The 25,629-nt window shown below is 38.9% G+C and overlaps 2 protein-coding genes across 8 annotated transcripts in view; one reads left to right on the top strand and one right to left on the bottom strand.

Moving 5' to 3' along the window:
- The window catches only part of PHKB (phosphorylase kinase regulatory subunit beta), a 239,098-nt gene extending 236,558 nt beyond the window's left edge, over window positions 1-2,540 (bottom strand). Inside the window, exon 1 of one of the 6 annotated variants that reach the window (XM_055233310.2) lies at window positions 2,247-2,540. In XM_055233310.2, coding sequence (XP_055089285.1) covers window positions 2,247-2,322 — 76 coding nt within the window. In that variant the 5' untranslated portion in view covers window positions 2,323-2,540. Of the gene's footprint in view, window positions 1-1,232 lie in introns of all 6 variants that reach the window. The other 5 variants (XM_055233313.1, XM_055233309.2, XM_055233312.1 and 2 more) reach the window with 5 other exon arrangements.
- The window catches only part of ITFG1 (integrin alpha FG-GAP repeat containing 1), a 305,320-nt gene continuing 282,091 nt past the window's right edge, over window positions 2,401-25,629 (top strand). The window contains exons 1-5 of one of the 2 annotated variants that reach the window (XM_055233174.2): window positions 2,401-2,837; window positions 4,503-4,575; window positions 9,858-10,003; window positions 11,529-11,586; window positions 12,837-12,911. In XM_055233174.2, the coding sequence (XP_055089149.1) occupies window positions 2,630-2,837; window positions 4,503-4,575; window positions 9,858-10,003; window positions 11,529-11,586; window positions 12,837-12,911 (560 nt within the window). In that variant the 5' untranslated portion in view covers window positions 2,401-2,629. The remainder of the gene's footprint in view (window positions 2,838-4,502; window positions 4,576-9,857; window positions 10,004-11,528; window positions 11,587-12,836; window positions 12,912-25,629) is intronic. The other variant, XM_063611898.1, reaches the window with a different exon arrangement.

Raw genomic sequence — 25,629 nt, 5'->3', positions numbered from 1 at the left:
AGTAGTATCCTCTATTGTGCAGTGAAGTAATTATGCTACTATGTAACAATGCTCAGAACTCTGTGGGGAGGACTCTATACTCGAGTCAGGTTAGTCAAGTTTCTAACAAAGCTCCATTTATATATTCTTCTAAAAGTAACAAACAGAATCAAGTTGATTGCTTTTAATGACACAGGAAGTTATTACCTCGAGTTATTAACTTTATTCTCTGTACTTCATATACTTATAAGAATCTGAAACCTCAAATTTAACTATTAATTTGGAGGAATGACTTCAAGTGGTATCTCTTTTTACTACTATGATGTAAACATACAGGAACATTCAACATTGATACTATGCACTTTGCACATAAAAGCGGATTTAAATAACTGCACTCAACAACAGTTAACACTAGAATTTTTTTTCTCAGCTAAGAAAAGAGAAGTAAGGTTTTCAAAGCTTACTGTTGTGACATGCATTTCAGAGGAAACAAAGACTGACGAAGAAAATAAACTCTATGAGCTTATGAAAGGAAAAGAGAAATATTGCAAAAACATATGTTGGGGGCAGTACTCAGGTCCCTGTAAGAAAACTCCAGTTACTTTCTTTGTTCAGACATAACCAATCCAATAACACTTTTTATATCCAGATAGCCACATCGTTAGTGGCCAACTCAGTATTTCTATATCACACAAAAACAATTTAAGAAAAAGCGTGAAACAAATACATGTGACTATTCCAAGTCACTTTATTGATTCTTAGTAGTACTAAGGACTACTTTTTGAAAAAATTATCTCATACTTCATAGATGGTAATTTTACTATAACCCTAATTTACTATATTTACTAAATTTACTATAACCCTAATACATAAAGCTGAACTTTTTGTAAGGTATAAAAAACACAGTGTTGGATGTATGATTTCTGAAATTAGATTTTCAGAAATTAGATTTACTTTCTCCAAAAAAAAAAAGTCAGTGTGCACAACAGACATCTAAGAACTTCATAAATGGGAAAAGCCCAAAACGTAAGGAGGACATATTAGCTGAGAAAATGATTTTTTTTTTTTTTTTGAGACGGAGTCTCGCTCTGTCGCCCAGGCTGGAGTGCAGCGATGCGACCTCCACTCACTGCAGCCTCTGCCTCCCAGGTTCAAGCAATTCTCCTGCCTCAGACTCCCGAGTAGCCGGGGTTACAGGCGCCCACCACCACGCCCAGATAATTTTTGTATTTTTAGTAGAGATGGGGTTTTACCAGGTTGGCCAGGCTGGTCTCCAACTCCTGACCTCAGGTGATCCGCCCGCCTCGGCCTCCCAAAGTGCTGGGATTACAGGCGTGAGCCACCGCGCCCGTCCGAAAATAATTTCTTAATATCAATGCAAGTGCAAAGTTAATTTTCCTAGCTAACCCCTTTCACATCCGCCCCCCAATAATGACATAGTTCGTCAATTCTTTAAAAGGGAAGCTCCTTAGTTGAAAACCTGCATTCCGCCTTTCACCTTTCCTGTTTAAGTGCATGCCTTTTGTTCAAGATTATATCCAGCCAGCCAGGAATACGGGAAGGTTTAATAACGCCACAAGTCATGACGTTGCAATTTGAACAAGTCAGTTCGGGACACTTGGAACTGTTAAAACTGCCTGCAAGGCACCTTCTGACCTCTATGCTTTCGGGCTTGGAAACCACACAACCTGGGGCCACTTAAAGAGCCCTTTTCCTTCTGAGCCCTAACTATACACTTCAAGATCTGAGGCCCAGTCTCCTTCAGTTTCTGCTAGGCAGATGACAGGTCTACTGCTTAAAACCTGTGGAAAATGTAAAAGGGATATAAGACATAAGGCAAGGAGCCCAGACGCCGGCTTTCTGCAGCCAGATTGTAGTTACATCTGACTTGGTCTGATTAAGCTATCTGACTTTTGCAGAGAACACTCCCAGGGAGGACACATTCCCTTTCCCAGGAATGTGCCGCCGCCTGATTTTTAAGTTACAAGACTCTAAGGGAAGTCCGGACCGCTGCCTACTTTCCGAGTGGGGATCACAAGCGGAATAGAGTCGGGGGCACACAGAGAGTGGAGTTGGCTCTGCCACCTAATTTTTAGAGGTGGAGGAAGATATCAGAAACAAGGCCAGGGCCGCCACCTGCTTTCTAAGGGGGAACTCGGGGCACAGGTTCATTCCCAGGGCCCCCACCTGCCTCCCGCCAAGGCGCTTGAGGGGAAGCACCACCCAAGGTACTCGGGTAGGGGGGGCGGCGCCCCAGCCAGCCAAACCTGAGCGCTTGGTCCGAGCTCTTCGCTCCAAGACCTTCCAGCTCACTTCTGCCGTGAGCCCCGCCGCCCCCGCCATCGCGCTCCGGCCGCCGCCTTGGCCACCGCCCCCGGGGCCGCCTGTCAGCAATACCGGGCCACGCCCCCCCCGCACGACACTGTCGGGAGGCGCGCCTGCCGGAAGTGAGCGTGAGGGCGGCTTTCACCCTAGCTCCACTGCCTTTTTAGCGTCGGAAGGGCAGCCCTAGTGGGAGAGAGAAAAAGGAGCCGGCAGCGGTTCTTACGCGTCCGGGGGCTGCGCGCCACTCTCTCGGCCGGTAACGCGGTGCTTTGCGACTGCCGTCAAGCGCGGCGTTGGGCCGGCGGGCGGGGGCCGAGGGGCTGCCATGGCGGCGGCGGGCCGGCTGCCGAGCTCCTGGGCTCTCTTGTCGCCGCTCCTCGCGGGGCTTGCACTACTGGGAGTCGGGCCGGTCCCAGCGCGGGCGCTGCACAACGTCACGGCCGAGCTCTTTGGGGCCGAGGCCTGGGGCACCCTTGCGGCTTTCGGGGACCTCAACTCCGACAAGCAGACGGACCTCTTCGTGCTGCGGGAAAGTCAGTGCTTGCCGGGCCCTCCCTCTGTTCGCTGTCCGTGTGCCCCTCCCGGTGTTCCCCAAACCCATTGCCCAATGGCCGGTCCTTCTGCATTTCCTGGCCCTTCTCTCCCAGCCCTGGGGCCTTCCCTTTAGCTTTCTTGACAGCTTGTCCTTTTGTACCACCCTTTCCAACCCCAGGTTCTGACCCAGCTACCCTACAGTTTGACCTACCCCCAAAAGCCCTGACAGCACCCCAGTTTTGTTCCTAAGAAGTCTGCGGTCTTCACCCAGTCACCTTACCCCCTCCTCCCCATGGAATCACCTGTCTTCCAAAGTGCTTCCTGATTCCTAGGAATCTTTGTAGCTTGCCTCAACGTTCGCTCCCAAGGCCCACTCATTCCTTTCTATTTTGCTTCAGTCTTCCTTCCCCATTGATGAACAGGAAAAGGTGCAACTTGACAATCTCTTCTCATAGGGAGCCTCTCCTTGCCTCCCCACCTACCTAATTCGCCCACCCCTCTCTTTGTCAAGGCCACAGCTTTCTATGAAGCGAATGTACCCTTCCAAGGGCCTAAACACTAAACAGCTCACACAAGCATTTTGCAGGGACCACTGATAAACCCAATGCCTCCTTGGGAAAGCAGTCTCCAACTACAGAAATTTCTCTCGTGAGCTGCCTGTTCTTTCGTGTACTCCTTCCTCACGTTGGTCATCACCGTAGTGCTCCAAATGTCTACTTTCTTTGCTAACTTGTTCTTGGTAATTCTTTGCTTTGACCATCGTTAAACTAACTTTTTTGTAAATCTTGATGCTGACAGTGGGCATTAGGGGGTCTTAGCGTTCTTGAGTACCTACAGAAGCAGGTGCTGCTTAAAGATCAGTGCTGTGAAGGAAGGAAGGAAGAGCTACTCAGAGCTTGCCTGACAGGATCCTGAACCAGACTTCTTGGAGCCCTTGCCAGGATGCAGGAGCCTCTTACAGACCCTGAATATTTTCCCAATCTTTTTGACTCCTCATTTTGCAGTGTACTGCCAAACCTGTTGCTGCTCTGTCCAAAGTGGATACAGAGAGTAGCCTTGACTTTAAAGATGGCCTGTGTTTGATTAAACAATTCCAAAAGTCTGTCTCAATGAGTGCTAATTGAGCTCCAAGAATGTGTCAGCCTCTGGAGGATGGCGCCATAGGAGGAGGGTCTTGGAGGATTCAGCATTTTCTGCTCACATGCTTAATTATGTCCTTGTCAGATATCTACAATGGGAGTCCCTGCATCCTTGGTGTGATGCATCTGTGTAATGAACCAAACAGCCTTACAAGGGACAGCATTGCTAGATTCGGGGAAGACAAGTCTTGACATGTAGTATAGTTATAAGGCATCTTCTTTATAAGGTTCTTTTAGGTCAACCAATCTGACTTCTTGCAGAATCCACTGGCTTCAGTTTCTCTTGATCAGCTGCTTTTTCCCATGTTCATCCTTTCTATTCCTCTGCTACTTTGAACACTGAACTTGTGATATAATGTTAGGCATCTCCATTGGACTAGTGGGACTATGCTTGAGAGGGCAGAATAAATGGAGTAGAATAAAAGTTTTCTTGTTGAGAACAGTGCCCAGAAACCTTCGTGTAACCACTGATTAGATATGTTACCAACAAACATTTTTCTAATATCGTATATTTGTTTTCTTTAGGAAATGACTTAATCGTCTTTTTGGCAGACCAGAATGCACCCTATTTTAAACCCAAAGTAAAGGTATCTTTCAAGTAAGTACAAATATGATTATTTTGATAAAACTTTAGTCATTAATGTAATAATGGATATGCAGTAGCTGATTGGATTGTCTTTAAAGTCAGCCTTACCTGTAGTGTTGGGATGCAAAACCACTATTTGTGAGGTATGAGTAGCAAGTGATTTTTTGGAAAAATAGTGAAAATACCAAAGTTTAAAAATGACTTTAAAGAAATAAATTTGAGTGGATCCAGGTTTGTTTCTATATAAACACCCTTTATTTCCTTGCAGTCTCATATCCCTTCTTGAATGTGTCTCGTTCTGTGCCTCATCTTGAGGGAGCAGTCACTCACAGTAGTCTCATTGTATTAGCCATGTGTTGTGTTTTGTGGAAGAGGGGCCAATTTTGCAGTGGGGAAAAAGTCAGTGTTCTAATTTTTTTGTTTAATTGACTGATAGATGGTGAGTTTTTAAGGTTAACTTGGAAGGAATTCAAGTTTAATTATCTGAATTTTTTAAATGTTCAAGTAATAGTTATTTTTCTTTTCTGTGGTTGGCATTGCATGAAACAGTGACCACCCCCACACCTCTACCTCCATGATAGTGACCCAGCACAGTTTTGAAACTACATTTATTTGAAACTACAAACTACATTTGAAGCAAGCATTCGTGGCTGCCTGAATTCAAGCAAGAAGAGATGAGTCAGTGCAGGCCAAAGGGGCAGCTTCCAGAGTCATGGAACTTGAGCTTGACCTTAGTATAAGTAAAAAGTTAGGTGAAGACGTTCAACTTGGAAGTTCAACTTTGGGGACTGAGCATTTATAAGAGATAAAAGTAAGAACAGCATGTTATGAAGAGGAGGTAGAAAGATCTGCCTGACAAAAGTGGAAGGTACACTTCGGGGAGTTAAGGACTAAGAACATGAGATAAGGGCAGATTGGGAGCCTTCAGAAATATAAAAAAGAGTTTGGATGCAGTCCCATTAGAAGAGGGGAATCATTAGGTCCTTGCGTAAAGGAGAGATGATGAAAACAGTATTTTAAATTGATTTACTTATAAACTATATGCAGAATGAATTGGTTTGTAGAAGATTAAAGACTACTTAGGAAACTGTATTTAAAAAGTCCCTGTGTAGGCTGATTAGTTCTCAGACTCTACAGTGTTTTGAGTAAACTCAAACTCATGTTAAAAAAAAAATGGCCTTGAACTAGAACTTTGAGGGGAAAGTTATAAATGGATAAACAGGAACTTATTTCCCTTGAGAAGTGTTTTTGGGTAGCAAATGTCAGCATGCTTGGAGTGGGGAAGAAACTGAAGTTGATGAGTGTATATGAGAAGTGAACTAACTGCATAGAGGTGATTTTTTTTTTTTCTGATTAGAAATTAAGGAAATTTAAAGGATGTAAACGGCATGTGTTCTGATAAGTTAAAACAAATATCCCAATTAATTTTTTTATTAATGCAGTGTACTTTCAAAATTTGGAAACTCTTGTTTGTGTTATAATTTAAAATATTTTTCAAAGTAAAAATAACTACTCTTCATCCTTATTCTCCCCCACACCCCTGTTTCTCTCTCAGATGCAACCTCTTTTAAAACCTGTAGCTGATTCTTCTAGTGTTTATTACCATATTTTAAAATAAAATTTTACACTAATTTCTTGAATTATCATTTTTAAATATTCATTTCTTGTTTTTTACCTAACATAATTTATCAACATTGTCCCAGTATAATTAAATCATAATTTTTTGTTAAATTAGTAATCATTGTTTACCTTTTAACCATGTAGTGTCTATGTACTTCAGAACCAAGTAATGTACAGTATTTCTTTTCTTTTCTTTTCTTTTTTTTCTTTTTTTTGAGACAGAGTCTCACTCTGTTGCCTAGGCTGGAGTGCTTTAGCATCATCTCAGCTCACTGCAACCTTTGCCTCCCGGGTTCAAGCGATTCTCCCACCTCAGTCTCCCAAGTAGCTGGGATTACAGGTGCCTACCACCATGCCTGGCTAATTTTTTGTATTTTTAGTAGAGATGGGATTTCACCATGTTGGCCAGGCTGGTCTCGAACTGACCTCAGGTGATCCGCCTGCCTTGGCCTCCCAAAGTGCTAGGACAGTATTTCATTTTTTGTGCAGCTTGCCCTGCTGGAATAAATGATTGCTTTTTAAAAAATAGATTGCATAGTTTTCTATGTACATATCCTTAATTTCTTTGCAGATATTCCATCATATCTGCCATATACCTATCATGCATTTTTGTTTTTCCCATTGGATCCTCTACATTCCTATCCAGTCTGGATTCATTCTCCAGGCCTTTTGTAGACTTGCTATATGGGGATTTCCCCATTTAAAAAAAGAAATTTCCTTATTTACTCCACGGGGGTGTGTCCTTCCGGAAATTCCTGAGAAAGGATGCCTCATAAGTCCTGTCATGTCCAAAAAGTTTTTCTACCCACCACTTTTTTTTTTTTTTTTTTTTTTTTTTAAAGAGAGTCTCGCTCTGTCTCAGGCTGGAGTGCAGTGGCACGAGCTCAGTTCACTGGAACCTCCACCTTCCCGGTTCTAGCAATTCTCCTGCCTCAGCCTCCTGAGTAGCTGGGACTACCGGTGCACAACACCACGCCCGGCTAATTTTTTAGTATTTTAGTAGAGACAGGGTTTCACCGTGTTGCCCGGGCTGGTCTCAAACTCCTGAGCTCAGGCAATCCACCTGCCTTGGCCTCCCAAAGTGCTAGGATTACAGTCAGCCACCGCGCCCGGCATCTACCCATTCTTAAAAGTTTAGTTAGCTTATTGTGTTCTAGCTTCATGGGTTGCAATTTTAAAATTCAATCCTATTCTTTCTCCTAATCTTTTAAATTTAAATAGTTTTAATTTTGGAAGCTATTGGAGTCTCTTCTTTTTCCATTTTGTTCTGATTTCATGTTGATGTGCCTTGGTATAGATTTTTCTTTTTTGATAAAGACAGGGTCTTTCTCTGTCACCCAGGTGACAAAGGAGTGCAGTCACAAGATCATAGCTCACTGTAGCCACATAATCCTGGGCTCAAGCTGTCCTCTCACCTTCGCCTCCCAAAGTGCTGCAATTACAGGAATGATTATTCTTTACTCATTATGCTAGGCATTATGTGGGCCCTTTCAAGCTAGAGGCCTCTATCCTTAGGGACTTTTTGAAATACTCTTACATTATTAAATATTTCTTTGAAAAAGTTTTTTGTTTGTCTCTTTTAGTAATTTCTGTCAGTTGATTATTAGTCTGCCTGGGTTCATCCTTTATTCCTTTATCTTATCTGTTTCTTATTTTTATCATTTAGTTTTGTTTTATTTTCCTTTGCAGGAGGTTTTCTCAACTTTCTCTTTTAAATTCTAAGTCCTTTTTTTGGGGTGGGGGTACTGGGAGGATGGAGTCTCACTCTGTTGCCCAGGCTAGATAGAGTGCAATGGCCCAATCTCGGCTCACTGCAATCTCCAGCTCCTGGGTTCAAGCGATTCTCCTGCCTCAACCCACCAAGTAGCTGGGATTAGAGATGCACACCACCACACCTGGCTACTTTTTGTATTTTTAATAGTGACAGGGTTTCACCATGTTGGCCAGGCTGGTCTCAAATTCCTGACCTCAAGTGATCCACCCACCTCCACCTCCACCTCCCAAAGTGCTGGGATTACAAGTGTGAACCACCGCATCCAGCCAGGTGTCACATTTTTAATTTCTGAGGTTTTTCTTTTGTTTTCTTACTGATGTTGTCTTTTAGCATACTGTTGTTGGTTTGTTTGTTTGTTTTTTTTTTTTTTTTGAGACAGAGTCTCACTCTGTCGCCCAGGCTGGAGTGCAGTGGCGCAATCTCGGCTCACTGCAAGCTCCGCCTCCCGGGTTCACGCCATTCTCCTGCCTCAGCCTCTCCAAGTAGCTGGGACTACAGGCGCCCGCCACCACGCCCAGCTAATTTTTTTGTATTTTTAGTAGAGACGGGGTTTCACCGTGGTCTCGATCTCCTGACCTTGTGATCCGCCCACCTCGGCCTCCCAAAGTGGTGCTGGGATTACAAGCGTGAGCCACCGCGCCCGGTCTGTTTTTTTTTTTTTTTTATAGACTGACTTTTTTCTCTTTTCTCAAGTGTAATTTTGAAGTTTTCTTTTGTTGCATTGGCTCTGTTTTCTTCAGGTTCCTTTATTGCTATTTGTTTTAGCTCTCTTTAATAGGCAAAGTTTTCTTCAGAAGGCAGATGTCTACTCATATTTTCAAGTAAGGTGCAAAAGAAATAATTGGAAATGCATTGCCTAGTGGGCCTTGTCTACTATCTTTTGCCCTGCGCGTATGTTCTTCACAGACTAACATTCTAGAAATAGGGTAGAGCTGTGGGCAAGGGTTAAATTGTTCCTTTTGTAGACTCTTGGTTAACTCCTGTGTCTAGCTTCAGGCCAAAACCTTACCCATTACTGTAACTTGAATCCTTAATTCCTGAGACTTTCCAGAAATACACCACTTGGTTCTTACCTTGCTGAGTGAGAGGGACAAAGAACTACCACTGATGCATTAAGAAAGTAATTATCTATAGTCTAATTGGAAATTTGCTGTCTTGCTATTTGATCTGAGTAGAATTAAATATAAAATGAATTTAAGGCCTAAGTTTTGCTTGTGTCACTCAGACAATAAGACTGCAGGATGTTAAGTTTTCAAGATTCATATAAATAATTTTAGAACTATTTTGTTAATAAAAATATATCAATACTTATGAAAAGGAAAAAATAAAAATATACATATAAAGTTAGATATATATGTTTGGATGCTATATTGATTGCCAAGTTTGGTTAAAAAAAATTCCATTCTTAATTTACTAGCTTTCAGAAATAAAATGATTTTTTAATTTTTACTGTAAATTTTGAATTTATGTTAAAATCCAAAGTAAATGTTTTATAAATAATATCTTTTAATTGAAAACATCCCAGTGATAATGCTTACTGCTTTAGCAATTGTGAGCCTCCATTTGTTAGAAACACCATCCCAATGTCTTGGTGTCCTTGACAAAGGAACTGTATAGAAGGGCTATACTAGCCATTGCTTGAACATAATAAACAGGTTTTCTCTCGACATATTTCAGATTTGTCTTGTTTCTTGAGACTATTCTGCATTCATTCTGAACTCTTTTTTAGACCAAAGAGGTCTAAATACATGAGGGATGAAAAGATAGGAAAGAGAAGGCAATCAGTCAGTTCTGTTAAGTTTTAAGTTTTTCATTGAAAATATTTTTGTATGGTAGAAATACAGAATTGTCCTTTTCCATTACAACTTGTCTGATATTTGTAAATGCTTGTTTCTTTTAGGAATCACAGTGTATTGATAACAAGTGTAGTCCCTGGGGATTATGATGGAGATTCTCAAATGGATGTCCTTCTGACATATCTTCCCAAAAATTATGCCAAGAGTGAATTAGGAGCTGTTATCTTCTGGGGACAAAATCAAACATTAGGTGAATTTGTTTTAAAAAATTTTAATATTTATCATTGAATATGAAGGTAAATGTAACAAAATATCATTCTGAAATCAGTTCAAAAATACTGTTCTTGGGTGTCAATAATTGTAAAACCTTTTTTCAAAGTTTGTTTCCTGATTTTTCTTTTTCAACCCTGAACTGGGCAGGGATCACTTCTACTGACAAACTTCACTCTTACTAGCTTAAAGAGGACAGAGATTTATTAAAGGGTTTTAATGGCTCACAGAATCATTGAGATGGCTAAAGAATAAACTCTAGGTTGAGCTTTCAGGACCAATCCCAATATCATCAAAAAAGCTACTGCCTCTTTCCCCTATCAGAAGTGGCTAGTTACACAACTGCTGCCAGAATGATGCTGTGCCTGCAGTGATTCTCACTAGCAAAATGAATGCTGCACCTGGTCTCTTGATACTCCCAAATTCAGTGAGCAGACACAGATAGAAATAGCAGAGAGGCCGGGTGCGGTGGCTCACGCCTGTAATCCCAGCACTTTGGGAGGCCGAGGCAGGCGGATCACGAGGTCAGGAGATCGAGACCATCCTGGGTAACATGGTGAAACCCCGTCTCTACTAAAAATACAAAAAATTAGCTGGGCGAGGTGGCGGGCGCCTGTAGTCCCAGCTACTCGGGAGGCTGAGGCAGGAGAATGGCGTGAACCTGGGGGGGCGGAGCCTGCAGTGAGCCGAAATTGCGCCACTGCACTCCAGCCTGGGTGACAGCGAGACTCCGTCTCAAAAAAAAAAAAAAAAAGAAATAGCAGAGAAACAGCCTTTGCCTCATTCATGCCTTTAAGACTCACAGTGTATCTGATTGGCAAGGCTTAACTTTTATTCAGCATCTCAGATGCAACGATATCTGGAAAATGCTATTTTTGGTTTCTAGTCTCCTCAGCACAGGAAAGCACAAAAAATTTGAAGTATAATTTGAGAGTCAGTCTACCATACCTAGTCACAAATCATCAAGCCTTATCTGAAAAGCCAATTAGTTATACCTAAATAGGCAACTTTGTTCATGGAACCAAATTTCATTCATGTTTTCTGCACCCTTTGGGAATGTAAACAATAATCTCAATACATTATATTCATTAAGTCAATAAATATTTACAGAGGGAGTACCATGTACAAAGCTTGTATATAAGCATGTACATTTTAGAGGCAGGAAGTTTTGCATATGTGGCCTTCTTTGCACCAAAACCTTGTTAATTGTCAACCTCTCTAGCACTAAATTGTGTAAAGACAAAGACTCAGCTAGCAAATATTTAGATGCATACCTCAAAAGGAAGTTATTGTAATGCTAGTCTTCACTGTAGAATGTACTCTCCCAATATTTTATCTTTGCAAGCTTGATGTTCATTTGAACTAGATTTATAGTATCTCACTAATGATCATACTTGGAAGATAAATCTTGAAAAGAGTAGAAGAATATTTTTTCCTAAGTGTAGATATCAAAAGTAATATAAAATGCCTGCTAATTTATATATATATATATATCTTTTTTGCAGATCCTAACAATATGACCATACTCAATAGGACTTTTCAAGATGAGCCACTAATTATGGAGTAAGTATGTTGCTTCCTTTGAAACGATTTTAAACTTAAACATAAAATAAAATCTTCACGTAGGAAACTACTTTGCTTAGTAATAAAAACACTAAATTCACTCAGAGGCCTGTACCTTTGATTATATTGTATTTATTTGCCATCAGATAGGACAAAGAAAAATGAAATTTATTATTTTGGAAAGAAGAGATTTGTGTTTTTGTTTCAGTAGCTTCAAATGTGTCCATTATGGATCTATGCTGTCATTACTGAAAGAATTAAGATACCTGTTTTTGAGTAAAACTGTTTTATTTGATATGTAGGATACAGTTTCCTCTAGAAATTTAGATTCCTATATTAAGGAGAAATTTTTGTTCTTTTTATAATATAACTCCCGCTTTGTGTTATCATTTATATTCTCACTGTAGACTCCTGTACCAGGATAATTGATTTAAATAATTGATATAAATTAGGATTTGCAAATTTCTGACAGCATGTATTGGTAGAGGTCGAGATCATTCCTGGGACTAGAGCAAAGTTTGGCCACATTCTTGTTTCCAGTACTGCCTTTCTTACAGTTATTAAAATCATACCCATACAGCAGTGTGTCAGTGGCCATTAGAAGTCTGAACTGTAAATCCATGGATTAATCTTCTTAATGGTGCCCCGCTAGATTTCTTTCATAGTTGTGTATTTTTTCATTGTTGTTAAAATATTCAATGGCCAGTATAAAGTTTTATACTAACTAGGATTATTTTTCTGGGTTATTTCTCCTAAGCCCATCCAAGTAAACAAGTTGGCTTAGGATTCTGAGGTAAGTTTCTAGGAATTAGTGCCATATCCTTATCATTCAAGAATAGTCTAGATAATGCAAAGATTACAGACATACCCAAAATCTCACAAAACGAATTTATTTCTTGCTCTTACTATATGTCCAGTGTGGGTCAACAACAGGCTCTGCTCTGTGCTGTTGCTTAGAATCAGGCCATCAGAGACCCCACTGTCTTTGTAGCTAGTCCATCTGAATCACAATGCCTTCTCATTGCCATGGCAAGCCTGGAGAGGGCTGGAGGGGCTGGTAACAGAAATTATACACTTTGGCCTAAAAGTGACACATGTCACTTGTGCTGACATTTGACTTACTACTTATCACTAGATACTGGCGAGCATTGTAATGTCTACCACACTTCCCAAAAGTTAGTTTCTTTTAAAGCTAAATTAGAAGTAAGAATTTAAAGAAATAGCTGCTTATTGTTTTAATTTTTTTTCAGTTTCAATGGTGATCTAATTCCTGATATTTTTGGTATCACAAATGAATCCAACCAGCCACAGATACTATTAGGAGGGTGAGTAAATATGATTATAACTATGTAATTAATCGTATATATTGCTGCTACTTTAACCATTGGAGAAAAAATAGCTCATTGGAAATCCTTGTTTTTAAAGATTTTTAAATGGGCATTTGGTCAATATATATAAGCTTTCTCAAATAGTTTGGATTTGGCCTGCACCTGCTTTCCAAGGACCAGCTTACTCCTTTTATCTCTTTGAAAATTAGAGATTGAAACTTTACAGGTCCCCATTTAAATATTGGTTCATTAAATGTTTTCGAAATGGATAGATTTCACATAAATAGGGAGGATACCTGCAGTCTTGAGTGGATCCTCCCTACCTTAGTCATGTTAGCTGCTAGACTTTAATTGATAAGATTTGTTTCTTTCTGTCATTTGTTCAGTGAGCAGTCAATAATGGTCTAGTAATATAAGCACTCCTCTAAGCTCTGGAAACTTGTCAGTGAATACATTATCCTTCACCAGTATGTGTGCTAGGCCTCTCTTACTAAATATGCAATTCTTAGGGAAAAGTGCCTGGAATCTTGCAATTCCAAGATATCCATTGTAATTACTCTGGATTTAAATAGAACCGGTCTCGTAGCACAAGAATTCATGATAGCAAGATACTTTTCATAAGATACCTTCAACCTGGTTAATTTTTTTCTGTATCTGATAAGGTAAAGTTTAGTTCAAGAGTACAGAACACATTTATTTACTTTTTTGTCTTTCTGAAAGTATGAAAGACCACCCTTATCAATCTGTCTTTCCCAGCTACTTGGAACTCTAGTGACTTTTCTCTTTGTGTTTTATAGAAGTAGTTTGTTTTTATGATTCATTTTTGAAATGTGATTTATAGGTATGCAGAGGAGTAAATTATCAAAATTTTTAAGGTATTCTGAAGAGACACTTTAACATTTCCTATTACTTTTCCTGGTCTATGGCCATACCACCCTGAACACGCCCGATCTCTTCTGATCTCGGAAGCTAACCAAGGTCAGACCTGGTTAGTGCTTGGATGGGAAATCCCCTATTACTTTTTCTGTAGGTTTTTAATAAAGAATATGGGCGCTTTGATGCTAGTAATAGTGAACTTTGAAATAATTATTGTGAATCCTGAATGAGAAACCAGTTTTTTCTCCAAACTTTGAAAAATATCTTGAAGAGAGTCTTGCTTTAGAGACAAATTGGAAGGAGATCTTGATTTGCTTTTGTGGCCGTGTCCAAGAGGAATCGAGTGCAGGTGGGGTGCAGGGAAAACACAGTCCACTCCCCACCGCCACTCCACTCCTTCCACAGCAAATGGGGACTGCTCAGAAAAGGCTGTCCTTTCTTTTCCTCTCTTCAAAGGCAGACATGTGATTGAGGATGTGATGGTGACTTCTGGCCTGTTTTATTTTGTGGTAACTTCACTTTAGTCAGGGAAATAATTGGAATATCTTTAATCTGATGTAGTTTGACCTTTAGAAATTGAAAGTGAAACAGCTATTGTTGATAATTCACGAAGTATTAATAAAACTTCTATTACCTGTACAGATTTTTTACTTAATCTGCGAGAAAACTATTTAGAATATTATGGAATAGTGCCATAGCTTCTTTATTTGTTCTTAATTCTATATCAGATTTTTTTTCTCTGCTTCATGAACAAGTTCAGATTTTAAAACATTATGCCTGAAGACATGTCCAACTTTATTTTTTATATGTTATATTCTGGTCCAATATACTAGAGTAATAATACTCTGGTATTTTAGGATATCTGTCATTTGAACCTCAGTTACAAATTAAACAATAGTAGCTAACCATATCTAAGTGATAAGTTTGCATCTAAGATTTGTCCTGATGCCAGTTTGAAGATATATAAGCTGACAGAAATTTGCTTTGTTTAGAATGACTGTAGTCTAACAATATCATGGTTCAGACAACAGAAAGCTGAATATGCCCCTGTGGCAGCAAACATTAATATGTTATTAAAATATGAAAAATACGTTTAAGCCATGTCAGTTTAACAGATAAGATACATACATAGGTGCATAAGTGAAAAAGTCATCAGCATTGACATTTTGGGCTATTCACGTGGCCTTGATTGGCAGCCTAATCTTATTTATCAAGAAATCTACCTTTTACAACTTAAATATTATGCTTTATGGATGTGTCAAACCCAAGATTATCTTTAATTGAATTTGACCAGCGCTTTGGTTTGGGAAGCATGCAATGATCTTTAAATTGAGTGTGAAATGCTTCTGTAGAATTATAGCAGAAAGCCCTTGCTGTAACCTGGCCTAGTGTGGATATGCAAATCTGAGATAGCACAACCAGTTTGGCTGGACTAAAGGTGCAGATGATCAGTCTAAACAGCAGTGGTGATAAGCAGAAGAATTCCTTATAATTGGTACAGTGGGGTTATCTAACAGGGACAGGAAGGGCACTCACTGCATCTAATGAGGTTCAGGAGATAATTGAAGTGTGTTAAATGGTCAAAGGTGAGACTTCAGTTTGAGCTTCAACTTCACTTATAATGACTTGAAATAATGTAGTAATGTGCCATATTACTTAGAAATAACACCTAGCTATTAAGTGTCACAGCAGCTTCTGCAGTGATGTGATGTTATTGTTAATGAGCATTTTCTATAAGAGGACATTGGAAACTGATGTTGCATACTCATTCAGAATATTGTTTTTAATGTTGAAGTAAAAACACTTGTACCTGTAATTTTAGTCAAAACCAAATATAATGTTGGTCTGTTAAAATTTTCTGACTCACGTAATGAGTTCAAATACATTCTGGGTCAGGCCCAAGTTGTATACTTGGAGATATTAATGTAGGTATATGACAGATACATACTTTGCCGTACACTGTTTACATCACAAGTGATCGCATGAAAATACTGAATGTAGTATAAGTAGCACTGAAAGCAATCATTTTTAACTGTTGTGTGGGTAGATTTTGCCCCTCCATTATCAAAAAAACTGTATTCTCTATGTAAATGTAGTCAGCTACTATCAATCCAGAAGAAATAAATCTCCATTTTTCCATTTAGCCTTTCATATTTTCTCACATTATGACCAATGACTGATTTATTAAATCACCCTTCAGTTTTACTGTTGATTTTGTTTGCTGATACATTACAAAAAATATTATAAATATTTGTTTTAATGAAGTGTGATATCGTATCACTTAAATCTATTGTTTAGTAAGAATATGAAAATTATGATGAGGTTTATAACACAAAATAAAACCAAATAATACTCAAGGCAGCTTTTGACTTTGTAATCAGCGTTAATACCCATAACAAAAAAAGATAACTTTGAGATCATTTATATTTTCTTCAGATTCCCCTGGCAGCACCCTCCCTCTCATCCCATACAACATTCATATTTTTAATACTATTGTTAAAAGGAATCTATTAAAATCTGAGAGATCAGGTATTTTTTTCTAATCAGTATTTCCATGGAAACATTACATCAGTTTTCTAACTTTTCTCTTTTCCTAAAGGAACTGTGCTATTAGAGATACATTAATTTCTTTTCCCAATGTTTCTCACCCAAACCTTTTTCTTTTCAAAGTTAAACTGCAGAAATAGTGAAAAAGTTTTAGCAGATGACTTATATGGTGTTTATTTCAAGTGGCATGTTCATTTCTTAAGGGTCTATAATTTTATTTCCTATAGTCCCACCAGATGTGATGGAGGGGTCAATTAAATTAACCTCAGATTTTTGCTTGAACCTGGGAGGCAGAGGTTGCAGTGAGCCAAGATCACACCACTGCACTTCAGCCTGGGCGACAGCAGTGAAACTCTGTCTCAAAAAAAATTAAATAAATAAATAATAAATAAAAATTTAAAAGTTAATTACCTCAGATTTCCTGGTGACTTATACTGCTTTATTTTATGTTCTGATTGGTAGTATTATATTTAAGTGAAATTGTTTCTAAGTAAATGGTTTTAAGATGTGATCAAAATTGACTCACCGTGCTTTTAGTTAGATCTTAATAATTTGTAGATGTATATTTGTAATTCAGAAAGATCATCTTCTTTTGAGAAAAGTATAGTGTTACAGTTTCTGTGCAAAAAAATTGATAGTAACATTTCATTTTATTGGCATATATTAAAACTTTGTTTCCTTGTTTGGGGAGAAACCATTTTGCTTTATTTCATTACTGTTAATACCTGTGTATGTATTGAAACTAGTATAGGCTAGGGGCAGTGACTCATGCCTGTAATCCCAACACTTTGGGAGTATGAGGCAAGAGGATCACCTGAGCCCAGGAGTTCAAGACCAGCCTGGGCAACACAGGGAGACCCCGTCTCTACATACAAAAAAAAAGAAAAAATTAGTCAAGCATGATGGTGCACTCCTCTGGTCCCAGCTGCTTGGGAGGCTAAGGTGAGAAGATTGTTGATCCAGGAAGGTCAAGGCTGCAGTGAGCCGTGATTGCACCACTGTACTGTAGCCTGGGCAACAGAGTGAGACCCTATCTCAAAAAAAAAGAAAAAAACTAGTATAGTTAAAAAAGCCATGTATATAGCAGGCTTTGAGTAAGATTAGTATCTATTACCATTTCAATTTAGGGTGAAATTAATCAGAATCATAATTTCTGAAAGTATAGATTAAGTCCTCTTTCATTAGATTCTAGTTGCATTTTTTCAAAGTGTATACACTGTTGAAATGCCTTACAAATACTTGATTTTTATTAGTCTGGAGGCCTAAGCTCTGAGTTCCAGTTCCTGAGTGAGTTTCACAGTAGTCCTGACTGGAGGTGTGCGTCCAGTTCCTGAGTGAGTTTCACAGTAGTCCTGACTGGAGGTGTGCGTTCAACTGTGGGACACCTGCTTCTTTTCAGACTGCCTGTTCTTCTACTGTATTTGCCTGTCTTAGTAGTCAGTGCTGTCTCTTAGGTGTAGTCTTACTGTTGCACCCCCTAGGAAGGTAGAAACATTGGGACAAAGTATAATAAAAACATGACTGAAAGAAATCTTCATATTTCCTCTTATGTAAGAAATCTTCGTATTTTCTCTTATGTACCTGAAACATTATTGCTGAGAGGTCCTTGAGATTTGTCCAGAACCGCACCTTTGAGTTCTCATTGAAGCCCAGAGTGAGTGATTCATGAGGAATTTACCGGGGTGACTTTGTTCTCTAGTGATGCTTTTCCCAGTCTTCTCCTGTGTATCTTGCAGAGGAGGCACACCACGGAATTGTACAGCTTATCTGTCCCTTTGGAGGCTCAGAGTTGGATAGGGAAATAAGAGAACAAAGAGATCTCAAACAAGCTTGTTGTTGTTTCATTAAATGTTTATCAAGTAAGCCTGGGGTTGGCACTTAACATCAGTTGCCTCTTTTTTTTTCTTTCTTACAGCAGATAGCTTGTGTGGCTAACAGTGACTGAAGAGTCTGCTTCTAAGATTAAGTGACTACCACAGGCTCACAAATATGTAAATAAATGCTAAATCTGAGAATTGAATCTGGATCTTCCAAGTTTTAAAGGCTGTGCTTTTGCCTTCATTCTTGTACCATCATTATTATAGTCACAGGGGGCCTTTGGTGGTGCTCCTTCATATGGCCTCCTCCTCTCTCTCCATGGCTAGCTTGGACTTCATTGTAGCATAATGGCTGCTTTTCAAAAGCATTTCATGAAACGTAGGCAGAAACTGCATGTCTCTTAAGACGCAATCCTGGAAGTTAAACAAGTGTCATTTCTTTTATATTCTCTTGGTCAAAATAGGTCATGGACTAGCTAAGATTAAGTGGAGTTAGTAGATTATAGACTCTACCTCCTGATATAAGTACGGCAAAATTGAATGCAAAAGAGCATGTGAGATGGAAAATAATGTGATCATCTTTCAAAACACAATATGGTAGCCTGTGTTTGTTTACTTTATCATAAGTAAAGACTTGCAAAGGAATATGGAAACACACATCATTTTAAGCATGTCAACTTCTAGAATCTCAGGCTTCATAGGTGTTCTTAGCTAAAATTGATGTGCCTGAGAGCGTGACCTGTTTTCACTATAACTTTCTCCTTCACATGAGAATGCCGTCTTCCTTACATTTCCTAAATCTTACTAATGGTGATTTGCTGGGGTGTGAAAACCCATAGATATCAAACGCGGGGGAAATCTTTTTTTTTTTTTTCTTTTTTGAGACGGAGTCACTCTCCCAAAGTGCTGGGATTACAGGCATGAGCCACCGCGCCCGGATTAACTAAGATACCTAAAACTAATAGAACTTCCAGTTTTTCTTTTTTTTTTTTTTAATGTACATTTCTCTTAACATGAAGCTTGTATACAAAAGCAGACATCATGGTCCACGTTGATGTATTCTGAATTCGGATGCACTGGAGTGGAGTTGTGGTAGCATGACAGTTTTTGTTTTAATGACTTTGCCATTTCATTGCGTGAGTATTGTCAAAAAATCCATTATTGTTGAGAGAGACCCTTGGGAGAGCAAAGAAAAAAGAGCATCCATAACAAAAACCAAATTCTAAAAAGCAGATCTTATAGCTGTTCTTAGCACTGTATCCCAGGACACATCATTAATTGGAAAGAAGGTAACTTTCATGCCAAAGTGATTCTGGAAGGTGACAATGATTGTTGCAGATGTGACTGGAATATTCTCTAGGACCATCAAATTCCTAGATAAAGCTTTTGGATAATTTGTTTTATATTTGGTATCTTTTTCTATAATGTACCATATTTTATAAAACATATCAAGAAAATTCCATTTAAGTCAAGCATCTTATTTTATCTTATGAAATTTTATTTTTACTATTTTCTGTATCCTGTTAATGTAATAATACTATCACCTAATAAATAAATTTACATGTTGGCTTCTGAGCCAAATAATGTTTTACAGTATATACCTTTTTCTTTTAATAAATTCATAGGAAAAGTTTGTCATGTCTGAGAAAATGAGAAAGACATGGTGTTATTTCTTTTTTTAACACACTAGGTACTCCAAAAGCCAGACCCCAGAGTTGACTATGCACATACATTTACTGAAGAACTATTACATCTTTTATCATATTTCTTGTAACATAAATTATTTTAGCTGCATTGTATTACATTCCTGTAAGTTAATTAATGAGAAATAGCATGTTGCCTTACAATCTTATTTTTATAACCTATTTTATAAAAGTAGATAAATCAATTTTATCGGATTTACATTATTGTAATCTTGACTGCTTTTAACAATGTGTCCTACAATATACATTGAGTCATTTCTCAGCAGTTTTTATAATATTCCTTGAAGCACATATTAGCACATTTATTTGAATTGAAAATAAAAAACAAGGTCACACTCTTTCTAGCACAAAATAACTTTCATTTGGAAACAGCTTTTACAATAAGGACTGCCTTTGCTGATTGGGTTAAATGGCAGATATCTTCTGTAAATTGAATGAAGTAGATCAGCAGTTGTAAATTTTTGTTTTTTCCTTAAATTTTATTTATTTTTTATTATTATTATATTTTAAGTTTTAGGGTACATGTGCACAACGTGCAGGTTTGTTACATATGTATACATGTGCCATGTTGGTGTGCTGTACCCCCTAACTTGTCATTTAGCATTAAGTATATCTCCTAATGCTATCCCTCCCCCCTCCCCCAACCCCACAACAGTCCCCGGAGTGTGATGTTCCCCTTCCTGTGTCCATGTCTTCTCTTTGTTCAATTCCCACCTATGAGTGAGAACATGCGGTGTTTGGTTTTTTGTCCTTGCAATAGTTTGCTGAGAATGATGGTTTCCAGCTTCATCTATGTCCCTACAAAGGACAGGAACTCATCCTTTTTTATGGCTGCATAGTATTCCATGGTGTATATGTGCCACATTTTCTTAATCCAGCCTATCATTGTTGGACATTTGGGTTGGTTCCAAGTTTCACTATTGTGAATAGTGCCACAACAAACATACGTATGCATGTGTCTTTATAGCAGCATGATTTATAATCCTTTGGGTATATACCCAGTAATGGGATGGCTGGGTCAAATGGTATTTCTAGTTCTAGATCCCTGAGGAATCGCCACACTGACTTCCACAATGGTTGAACTAGTTTACACTCCCACCAACAGTGTAAAAGTGTTCCTATTTCTCCACATCCTCTCCAGCACCTGTTGTTTCCTGACTGTTTAATGATTGCCATTCTAACTGGTGTGAGATGGTATCTCATTGTGGTTTTGATTTGCATTTCTCTGATGGCCAGTGATGATGACCATTTTTTCATGTATTTTTTGGCTGCATAAATGTCTTCTTTTGAGAAGTGTCTGTTCATATCCTTTGCCCACTTTTTGATGGGGTTGTTTGTTTTTTTCTTGTAAATTTGTTTGAGTTCATTGTAGATTCTGGATATTAGCCATTTGTCAGATGAGTAGGTTGCAAAAACTTTCTCCCATTCTGTGGGTTGCCTGTTCACTCTGATGGTGGTTTCTTTTGCTGTGCAGAAGCTCTTTAGTTTAATGAGATCCAATTTGTCAATTTTGGCTTTTGTTGCCATTGCTTTTGGTGTTTTAGACATGCAGTCCTTGTCCATGCCTATGTCCTGAATGGTATTGCCTAGGTTTTCTTCTAGGGTTTTTATGGTTTTAGGTCTAACATGTAAGTCTTTAATCCATCTTCAATTAATTTTTGTATAAGGTGTAAGGAAGGGATCCAGTTTCAGCTTTCTACATATGGCTAGCCAGTTTTCCCAGCACCATTTATTAAATAGGGAATCCTTTCCCTTTGCTTGTTTTTGTCAGGTTTGTCAAAGATCAGATAGTTGTAGATATGCGGTGTTATTTCTAAGGGCTCTGTTCTGTTCCATTGTTCTATATCTCTGTTTTGGTACCAGTACCATGCTATTTTGGTTACTGTAGCCTTGTAGTGTAGTTTGAAGTCAGGTAACATGATGCCTCCAGCTTCGTTCTTTTGGCTTAGGATTGGCTGGGCAATGCGGGCTCTTTTTTGGTTCCATATGAACTTTAAAGTAGTTTTTTCCAATTCTGTGAAGAAAGTCATTGGTAGCTTGATGGGGATGGCATTGAATCTATAAATTACCTTGAGCAGTATGGCCATTTTCACGATATTGATTGTTCCTACCCATGAGCATGGAATGTTCTTCCATTTGTTTGTATCCTCTTTTATTTCATTGAGCAGTGGTTTGTAGTTCTCCTTGAAGAGGTCCTTCATATCCCTTGTAAGTTGGATTCCTAGGTATTTTATTCTCTTTGAAGCAATTGTGAATGGGAGTTCACTCATGATTTGGCTTTCTGTTTGTCTGTTATTGGTGTATAAGAATGCTTGTGATTTTTGCACATTGATTTTGTATCCCGAGACTTTGCTGAAGTTGCTTATCAGCTTAAGGAGATTTTGGGCTGAGACGATGGGGTTTTCTAGATATACAATCATGTCATCTGCAGACAGGGACAATTTGGCTTCCTCTTTTCCTAATTGAATTCCCTCTATTTCCTTCTCCTGCCTAATTGCCCTGGCCAGAACTTCCAACACTATGTTGAATAGGAGTGGTGAGAGAGGGTACCCCTGTCTTGTGCCAGTTTTCAAAGGGAATGCTTCCAGTTTTTGTCCATTCAGTATGATATTGGCTGTGGGCTTGTCATAGATAGCTCTTATTATTTTGAGATACGTCCCATCAATACCTAATTTATTGAGAGTTTTCAGCATGAAGGGTTGTTGAATTTTGTCAAAGGCCTTTTCTGCATCTATTGAGATAATCATGTGGTTTTTGTCTTTGGTTCTGTTTATATGCTGGATTACGTTTATTGATTTTCATATGTTGAACCAGCCTTGCATCCCAGGGATGAAGCCCACTTGATCATGGTGGATAAGCTTTTTCATGTGGTGCTGGATACAGTTTGCCAGTATTTTATTGAAGATTTGTGCATCAATGTTCATCAAGGATATTGGTCTAAAATTCTCTTTTTTGGTTGTGTCTCTGCCCGGCTTTGGTATCAGGATGATGCTGGCCTCATAAAATGAGTTAGGGAGGATTCCCTCTTTTTCTATTGATTGGAATAGTTTCAGAAGGAATGGTACCAGCTCCTCCTTGTACCTCTGGTAGAATTCAGCTGTGAATCCATCTGGTCCTGGACTTTTTTTTTTTGGTAAGCTATTAATTATTGCCTCAATTTCAGATCCTGTTATTGGTCTATTCAGAGATTCAACTTCTTCCTGGTTTAGTCTTGGGAGGGTGTATGTGTCGAGGAATTTACCCATTTCTTCTAGATTTTCTAGTTTATTTGTGTAGAGGTGTTTATAGTATTCTCTGATGGTAGTTTGTATTTCTGTGGGATCGGTGGTGATATCCCCTTTGTCATTTTTTATTGTGTCTATTTGATTCTTCTCTCTTTTCTTCTTTATTAGTGTTGCTAGCAGTCTATCAATTTTGTTGATCTTTTCAAAAAAGCCAGCTCCTGGATTCATTGATTTTTTGAAGGGTTTTTTGTGTGTCTATTTCCTTCAGTTCTGCTCTGATCTTAGTGATTTCTTGCCTTCTGCTAGCTTTTAAATGTGTTTGCTCTTGCTTCTCTAGTTCTTTTAATTGTGATGTTAGGGTGTCAGTTTTAGATCTTTCCTGCTTTCTCTTGCGGGCATTTAGTGCTATAAATTTCCCTCTACACACTGCTTTGAATGTGTCCCAGAGATTCTGGTATGTTGTGTCTTTGTTCTCATTGGTTTCAAAGAACATCTTTATTTCTGCCTTCATTTCATTATGTACCCAATAGTCACTCAGGAGCAGGTTGTTCAGTTTCCATGTAGTTGAGCGGTTTTGAGTGAGTTTCTTCATCCTGAGTTCTAGTTTGATTGCACTGTGGTCTGAGAGACAGTTTGTTATAATTTCCGTTCTTTTACATTTGCTGAGGAGTGCTTTACTTCCAACTATGTGGTCAATTTTGGAATAGGTGTGGTGTGGTGCTGAAAAGAATGTATATTCTGTTGATTTGGGGTGGAGAGTTCTGTAGATGTCTATTACGTCCACCTGGTGCAGAGCTGAGTTCAATTCCTGGGTATCCTTGTTAACTTTCTGTCTCATTGATCTGTCTAATGTTGACAGTGAGGTGTTAAAGTCTCCCATTATTATTGTGTGGGAGTCTTAAGTCTCTTTGTAGGTCACTAAGGAGTTGCTTTGTGAATCTGGATGCTCTGTATTGGGTGCATATATATTTAGGATAGTTAGCTCTTCTTGTTGAATTGATCCCTTTACCATTATGTAATGGCCTTCTTTGTCTCTTTTGATCTTTGTTGGTTTAAAGACTGTTTTATCCTAGACTAGGATTGCAACCCCTGCCTTGTTTTGTTTTCCATTTGCTTGGTAGATCTTCCTTCATCCTTTTATTTTGAACCTATGTGTCTCTGCACGTGAGATGGGTTTCCTGAATACAGCACACTGATGGGTCTTGACTCTTTATCCAATTTGCCAGTCTGTGCCTTTTAATTGGCGCATTTAGCCCATTTACATTTAAGGTTAATATTGTTATGTGTGAATTTGATCCTGTCATTATGATGTTAGCTGGTTATTTTGCTCATTAGTTGATGCAATTTTTTCCTAGCATTGATGGTCTTTACAATTTGGCATGTTTTTGCAGTGGCTGGTACCGGTTGTTTCTTTCCATGTTTAGTGCTTCCTTCAGGAGCTCTTTTAGGGCAGGCCTGGTGGTCACAAAATCTCTCAGCATTTGCTTGTCTGTAAAGTATTTTATTTCTCCTTCACTTATGAAGCTTAGTTTGGCTGGATATGAAATTCTGGGTTGAAAATTCTTTTCTTTAAGAATGTTGAATATCGGCCCCCACTCTCTTCTGACTTGTAGAGTTTCTGCTGAGAGATCAGCTGTTAGTCTGATGGGCTTGCCTTTGTGGGTAACCTGACCTTTCTCTCTGGCTGCCGTTAACATTTCTCTTTCATTTCAACTTTGGTGAATCTGACAATTATGTGTCTTGGAGTTGCTCATCTCAAGGAGTATCTTTGTGGCGTTCTCTGTATTTCCTGAATTTGAATGTTGGCCTGCTTTGCTAGATTGGGGAAGTTCTCCTGGATAATATCCTGCAGAGTGTTTTCCAACTTGGTTCCATTCTCCCTGTCACTTTCAGGTACACCAATTAGATGTAGAGTTGGTCTTTTCACATAGTCCCATATTTCTTGGAGGCTTTGTTCGTTTCTTTTTGTTCTTTTTTCTCTAAACTTCTCTTCTCACTTCATTTCATTCATTTCATCTTGCATCACTGATACCCTTTCTTCCAGTTGATCGCATCGTTTACTGAAGCTTGTGCATTCATCACGTAGTTCTCATGCCGTGGTTTTCAGCTCCGTCAGGTCCTTTAAGGACTAATCTGCATTGGTTATTCTTGTTATCCATTCGTCTAATTTTTTTTCAAAGTTTTTAACTTCTTTGCCATTGGTTCAAGCTTCTTCCATTAGCTTGGAGTAGTTTGATCTCCTGAAGCTTTCCTCTCTCAACTCGTCAAAGTCATTCTCCGTCCAGCTTTGTTCCGTTGCTGGTGAGGAGCTGCGTTCCTTTGGAGAGAAGAGTCACTCTGATTTTTAGAGTTTCCGGTTTTTCTGCTCTGTTTTTTCCCCAGCTTTGTGGTTTTATCTACCTTTGGTCTTTGATTATGGTGACGTACAGATTGGTTTTTGGTGTCTTAGTTTTCCTTCTAACAATCAGGACCCTCAGATGCAGGTCTGTTGGAGTTTACTGGAGGTCCACTCCCGACCCTGTTTGCCTGGGTATCAGCAGCGGTGGCT

Source organism: Symphalangus syndactylus, chromosome 11 (genome assembly GCF_028878055.3).
Source record: "Symphalangus syndactylus isolate Jambi chromosome 11, NHGRI_mSymSyn1-v2.1_pri, whole genome shotgun sequence".
Taxonomy (NCBI): domain Eukaryota; kingdom Metazoa; phylum Chordata; class Mammalia; order Primates; family Hylobatidae; genus Symphalangus; species Symphalangus syndactylus.
This window is presented reverse-complemented; position numbering and strand designations above follow the sequence as displayed.